The sequence below is a fragment of the Curcuma longa genome, chromosome 8, assembly GCF_044706935.1.
Source record: "Curcuma longa cultivar G26 ecotype Majalengka, Jawa Barat chromosome 8, ITB_CL_G26_1.1, whole genome shotgun sequence".
In the NCBI taxonomy this organism is placed as follows: Eukaryota; Viridiplantae; Streptophyta; class Magnoliopsida; order Zingiberales; family Zingiberaceae; genus Curcuma; species Curcuma longa.
The window spans coordinates 12081166-12088308 of NC_133868.1; the positions used below are offsets into that span (position 1 = coordinate 12081166).

The 7143-nt window shown below is 35.3% G+C and overlaps 1 protein-coding gene across 1 annotated transcript in view; it reads left to right on the forward strand.

The window, feature by feature from the left end:
* LOC141834043 (uncharacterized) overlaps positions 1 to 6941 on the forward strand; it is a 16044-nt gene extending 9103 nt beyond the window's left edge. Inside the window, exons 2-7 of the mRNA XM_074721500.1 lie at positions 857 to 991; positions 1073 to 1110; positions 2709 to 2713; positions 5660 to 5719; positions 5929 to 6043; positions 6528 to 6941. Of these exons, the coding sequence (XP_074577601.1) occupies positions 857 to 991; positions 1073 to 1110; positions 2709 to 2713; positions 5660 to 5719; positions 5929 to 6043; positions 6528 to 6658 (484 nt within the window). The 3' untranslated portion in view covers positions 6659 to 6941. The remainder of the gene's footprint in view (positions 1 to 856; positions 992 to 1072; positions 1111 to 2708; positions 2714 to 5659; positions 5720 to 5928; positions 6044 to 6527) is intronic.
* The last annotated feature ends 202 nt before the right edge of the window (positions 6942 to 7143 follow it).

The following is a 7143-nucleotide window of genomic DNA, read 5'->3' on the forward strand; positions in this document are numbered from 1 at the left end:
CAACACACCCATTCAACAGCAAGGTAGAACTTTTAATACACTCAACAGCTAATGGCAAAGAGATTAGCTCCTGTGTCTTAAAAATATGTGGCACATAATCAATTTCTTCTGCTGGCAAGAACCATAATTGAGATACTAAAACTTGTCTTGGTTTTCTGGAATGATTTTATTCTAAGATGTATATTTTTATCAAGGATCAATGGCAGAAGCAATGGTTGTACCCTGTAAATTCCTAGAGTTTGTGAAAAGGTGAAACTCTGGAATAGATAGGTCAACCTTAAGATTTAGTGTTGCTATTGGAGAAAAGGAGAAACATGCAATTGTTGAACGGAGAGCAATTCTAGAAATAAAAATGAAAGAAAATTGCTAGGAGGAGCAAGAAAATGGAAGATGGACAAGAACTCATCAAGGAGTGTGGAGCTTGTTGTTCTCTTTAGCTACTGTACTATCTCTTGCAGGTTTGTCTCCATTTACCAAGGCTCTTTATCAATCTAGACTAGTAAGGGATCGAAAGCACAGTTGTTTTTTGAACGCAAGATTGTCCCCACAGAATAACTATATCCATGTTTAGTATATTACTAGGCTGGAAGTTGATGGACAGCCCATTGAGATTCATATAACCATTTTTGTCTAATCAATGGAACTACTCGCATCCAGTCTTTTCAATCTCAAATATTATTCTAATATTTTTCATAAAGCTTCTCTTCTTCTATAGAACTGTTAAGACAACTAGTTCATAAAATTAAACTGCATAATAATATAATAATTGCAGTTCATCTTTTTTCTTTTCCGTATTATTATTTTTGTTGTATTTGACTTTCAATCCTGTAGTTAATTTTGCATTAAACCTTCGCAGAGTTTGTCAGCAGCAAGCAGAAGAACCACTGATTGATCTTGGGTGCAGATGCCGAGGCGAGCTTGCCAAAGCTCATCGTTCTTGCATTGATATTTGGTTTCATACTAAAGGTTCAAATAAATGTGAGATATGCCAGTAAGTCTTCTACTATGGAAGAGTTGCTAAGTAACATAAATTGTAGGTGAAGTAATTATTTAACCCGAATCCTTTATCCAGACAGATTGCTGCAAATGTACCATTTCCAGAGTCGCAACGTTAATGATGAAAACAAAGATCTACAACATCTAATTCATAATATGACAAATGAGGAAAACACACGATATACGAAATTAGACATTAGAAAAATACCTGGAGCAGAAGATGTCGATGAATTCATCTTTGTTTCTGTGAAAGAAACCTAAACAATAGAGAGAAAAGTAGAGATGAAACTGCTCCTATCACCCGCCGTAAACAAAAATTACGTGTATGTCTCAATGGGGCGACAATCCACATACGTTAGGGTTAGGAGTAGGGGTCTCTACATATAGAGGAAATAATGGACCAAGCCTACCCATTATGGCTAAGCCCAATAATAGCATCCTATTAATTATGCTAGTCCACATAAATTATCCAACATTCTCCCACTTGGACAGCATAATTAATACATCAGATTAATCAACAATATGTGACCATAATAAGATGTCAAAATAAGTCAACACATAACACGAAAAGGTCCAAAATGGAACTATAAGCATCTTAATAATACAGAAAATCACATTCGAAGGAATAATGATATCATGCATTGTAAGATACTTATATCCTGTGACCCAACAACAAAATGGAATATGGATAAATGGGAAAAACCCAACAAAATGACATGCCAAAATTTGAATAAAGTGTTATTTCCCAGTAGAATGACCCAAACATCTGCCCAAGATGTCATATAATAACAACAAAATTGAGACTGGGTCCGAAATGTCTCCACAATATACAATATGCCATCACAACATATATACAACAGTAGTTATTATTTGAGCAATATCAACAGTAGTTATTATTTGAGCAATATCTCAATATTGTTCAATGTCTCAAATATTATAAATGTGATGTCATAACAAAAACATAAGCATAAACTCCCACTAACCCAAAATATCAAAAGGCCTTATTACACCCATACGGGTTACATGATCAACAAAAGCTTTAACAGTTATGCCTTTGGTTAGGGGATCAGCAATATTAAGCTCTGTAGGGATATGCTCGACACGAGTTTTAAACTCTTGAACCTTCTCTCTCACAAACATAAATTTTGTCTCAAAGTGTTTGGTGCGCTTTGAGCTTTTATTATTGAGAGAAAAGCTCACCACGGCAGAGTTATCACAATATATAGTGAGAGGCCTAGAGATACTCTCCACAAAATCAAATTCAGCAATAAAGTTTTTCAACTATATCGCTTGACATGTGGCCTCATAACAAGCTATGTACTCTGCTTCCATGGTTGATGTAGCTGTAAGAGTTTGTTTGACACTTTTCTAAGAGATAACTCTCCCAGCTAATATGAATATATATCCTGATGTGGACTTATGATCATCTGGGCAACCTCCATAATCAGAATTAGAATAACCTGTTACCTCAAGATGATTTGATCTCCTATATGTGATCATATAATTTTGGTACCTTTCAGATACCTCAAAACACATTTTACAGCCTGCCAATGTGCCACACCAGGTTTACTCAAGTATCTCCCAATTAAGTACACCCACAACAAAAGCAATATCAAGATGTGTACAAACTTGAGCATACATAAGGTTGCCAACAGACTTTATTAGAATGAGTCCATTTTTTTTTTCATGTTTTGTTATAACAGCAGCGGAAGATTCAGTTATGGGAACATTAGACTCATTCTCAGTAAGGGCAGCATCAACATTAGAAATGGCAAGGAATAACTTAATAGAGTCAACCCAGTCCTCATAATTGGTTCCATTCAACTTTGGTAAAGAGTTCATACTCATAGGCAAAGCTGGAATTTAAATATTAATGGGAGATTATTGTCGAGCATATCCAACAAAAGAAATAGAGCTTATGACCACAATAAATTTATCTCATGCAAATGTAATCCCGCCGAAGGGTCCCGAATTACAATGCATAAATTAATTCTCACATCACATAAAATAATTATATTTTAAAGCTAATATCGAAAGGATACTGAAAACTTTAAAATATAATTACCAATCATTAGAACTATATCAATAAAGACAAACCGATAGGGTAAGTGCATTATTAAAATAATTCCTAATGCCACATTAATAATAATTTTCCAACAATAATATTTTATCATAATCCGTCTCGCGAAGGCGAGCTCACAACTATGAAAAAATATCAACAACAATACAAAATGGTTTTAAATTTAGAAGACCTCTTTTAAATTTAAGATAATTTAAAATAACAAATGTCGTAGGCAATTTGGTTAATGGAGAAGAACAAAGCCATTACCTTAATTAAGCAAGCAAAAAGAACCAAACAAGAATGGGGTTAGCTAGTTGTGATCCACCCCAAACGTCCCAAGGAGAAGATCAATAGAGAGGCTGGAGGGGAAGCGTCGCTCTCCCTCTCCCTCTCTCTCTCATTCGGCCTTCCAAACTCCAAACCTCTCCTTTGAAATTATTATTATTATTTTTTTCAGTAAGAGGCCACATTAATTACTATTTCACATTAATTACTATTTTAATGTAATCACGATCTGACTTTTCCAAAAGGACAATATCCAAAAACAGAAGACTTCAAGTAATAAGTGATTGTATGAATTACTTGCAATTGTGAAACCCCATGAATTAAGCATCAAGTAAGATGGCAAGTGCATCCTAAAATTTCAGCTCTTTGTTGGCACTGTGGTCTTTATAACATTCATAATGAAAGTTTAAAGACAAGACAAAACAAAAGGAAAATATTCAAAAACTAAAGTCTTCACGATACCAATTGTAATTTAAAATAACCGATATTTATGAATTCATATATAATCCATTAAAAATTTTAAACCCGTAGGATGAAAGTTCTGTCACAGTAATTCACTTGGAAAATGATTTTGCATATAAAGACATGCATTATCAAAAAAAAACATGCATTGGTTTTGCATATAAAGACATGCATTATGAAAAAGACATGCATTATTAATTGTGTGGTTAAGAGTGACTCCCTTTGATCTCATTTCCTACTCCGAACAAAATACAACATTTACCACGCACCGACGCACACAAGGCTCGTGTTCCGCCAGTCGGCTGACTTTCCAACTGTGCACGCTGTCCTGCCGCAGACTGTAAATCTCCTCAAGCACAGGCCTGGGCGTGGCGTCAGCAAGCAAGATCGCGTTTGGATCTCTCAATTATGGAGTTTATAAGAGCAGGTTACAAGAGCAGAACGCATCTAGTGGGTTACAAGAGCAGAACACACCTTGTAGGTTTACCGATCGTGATACTCTTTTCTTTCTCCCAACTAATCCCAAATTAACGCCCAAAGAAATAAACAATCTAGTAGGTTATATTTCCCTCTCCCAAAGAAATATATAACGCCCACTGTGGGATGTGGATTTTCAAGAGCAGAACGCATGAAGCGCACTACCAAGCAATCATGTTCCCTTGAAGGTCACGAAGGAATTCGCCCAATGGCTGGAGATGCATCAAATCGCAACACGATGATTTTCTCCAAATCGTAAAATAAATTTAGGGAAAAGGATTGCTTGAAGAAGGAAAAACTCATTGTCATATTAGAATTAGTAAACCTGGCTCTGATACCAATTGATAAAAACAAAGATCTACAACATCTAATTCATGATATGACAAATGAGGAAAACACAATATACGAAATTAGACATTAGAAAAATACCTGGAACAGAAGATGTCGATGAGTTCATCTTTGTTTCTGTGACAGAAACCTAAACAACAGAGAGAAAAGTAGAGATGAACTGCTCCTATCACCCGCCGTAAACAAAAATTACGTGTATGTCTCAATGGGGCGACAATCCACATACGTTAGGGTTAGGAGTAGGGGTCTCTACATATAGAGGAAATAATGGACCAAGCCTACCCATTATGGCTAAGCCCAATAGCATCCTATTAATTATGCTAGTCCACATAAATTATCCAACAGTTAAACCTCGCTTCTCTCTTTCATCAATCGAATGCCCACTAGTTCCTTCTTGCCTTCTCACCATCTTATTCAACTCACAGAGGCATCTTTGAAAACTTGTGATACTTCCTTCTTTTATGTGTTAGAACTTGTTTTTACTTTTTAGTGCTTTATGTATAAGATTTGTTTAGAAATTGAAAACAAACATTTTGGGTATTGTGTACTTATGTTTGGTTGTAGATTGGCGGTAGACCTATATTTGAAATTTGAACTTGGATGATAGTTATATTTAGCTGATGTTTGAACTTATATTTAAGTTTAGGTATGAGCCTTGGATGATAGTTTCAAACTAACTGATTGATCGAAACTTATTTCAACTAGCATCAATTTTCACCTTATTTTTAGGGAATATCAACTTTATTAAATAGTATATTCTTACAATTCTACAACCCAGGTCCATGAACCCTCTTTGGAAATCTATATGGCAAAGAAAGTTGATAAACTTATTTCCTGCATCACTTGTATCAGCAAAGAAAAATTATTCATGAATCTCCCAGCTCTTCTGTGAATGAAGTTTGCTGTCTTGTAGGATTTATATTTCCAACTCTTAGATGTCATATTAGTTGTTCAAGGATTTGATATGCTCTTCAAGTCTGTATAAACTAGAGAGGTTTTTTAACATGCCATCTTTCCATTTTTCAACAGTCAAACAGCTGGTTGTGGAGGATCAATTCAGCCTACCTGACGGGACAAGAACATGAAAGGGTATCAATCTTTCTAAGGTTGCTGGAGCTTCAGATTTAGCATTGCACTGTTTCCTTCAGTCAATTTGCAGTTTTATGTGGAATGGACTTTTACTTATTATTAATGCCAACATGATCGTTGTGGCGATCCCATTTGTGGTTTTCGCATTAAGAATTTACTTTATTCCACTGATTGTAGACATACTTACACTTGCTTCTTTGTGTGGTCAGAGATGCTTTAGTCCACTTTGGGTTGCCTTTGCTATTTTAATTGGAGGACTGCTGTTGGATGTGCTAGTGTCAGTCTCTCTTGGTGTTTCTGCCTTGCCAGTGAACATCATAATAGGTAACATTCTTAATTCTTATCCTACTGCGATCCGTCTGCTAAGTATCTCAGTTATATATTTTCGTCTCCAACTGTACTTTGTCAGTTGTCTATCAACTTAGAATCATTAAGATCCTTTAGGAAAGAATGGACAAAATCTAAGTATCTTGTATTTCCAAGAAAGGAATATTTCTTCTAGTTCCACCATGGAGGTAACTGCTAAATTTTCAGAAATACGAATACCTTTTTTTTCTTCTTCTGTTCAGTTTCTTAAAGGTGAGGTAGATCTCATTATTTGCTGGTAAAAGAGAATCATATGCCTTCATAAAAATTGTGACAGATTTCAGAATGGAACTTCTTTCAAGCATCTGTTTCATGCAGCAATTAGTTCGATATGTCTCCTTTTAGACTTAGAGAACAAACAAGTAATATATCAAAGTGACACTGTTCAGGCACGTACACTGATGTAGATATTGTTAGCTAATTCCATTAGCATACTTTACAGGTGTTCTCATTGTGCTAGGATTAGGCACTTCTTTTCGGCTTGCCATAGAATGCTGTCAAGAGCAGAGTACAAGGAGAAGTCTTCCGACGACAGACATGACTTTCAACAGTAGGTACCATCCAACTGTCTAGAAGTGGTATGTTATGCAGGGTAACAGTGAACTTGTCATTCCCCCCAAAAAAAATTTACACAATATAGGAAAATATTCATCTTAGCTTGATGATTGTTTGCATATAAACAACAAAAGTGTACCATTCAACTTTTGGGTTTTTTATTCTCTTTCTGTTATCAACCTGGTTCATTGCATTTCGCTCCACAAAAAATCACTTTGGGAAGTGTCCTGTACATTGATCCCCATAGTTTGTGTGAATCTTTCAGGTGATGCTTTTGCATGTGAAGTGTAAATATTCATAATTGTCTGTCTGCGATAGTGTAGTTATTTATGTGCATGTCGTCTATTAATTTATACATACCTTAGGAGTCAACATTCAAGATATTCATCCTATTTGAGATCCGGAGGTTGGACAAATTTAAGCAAGTTACATAAGTATAAGTATGTATGAGCGAATTAAAGTGTTTCATTTATTCCATTTTAGTTTGATTTAACATTAATTAT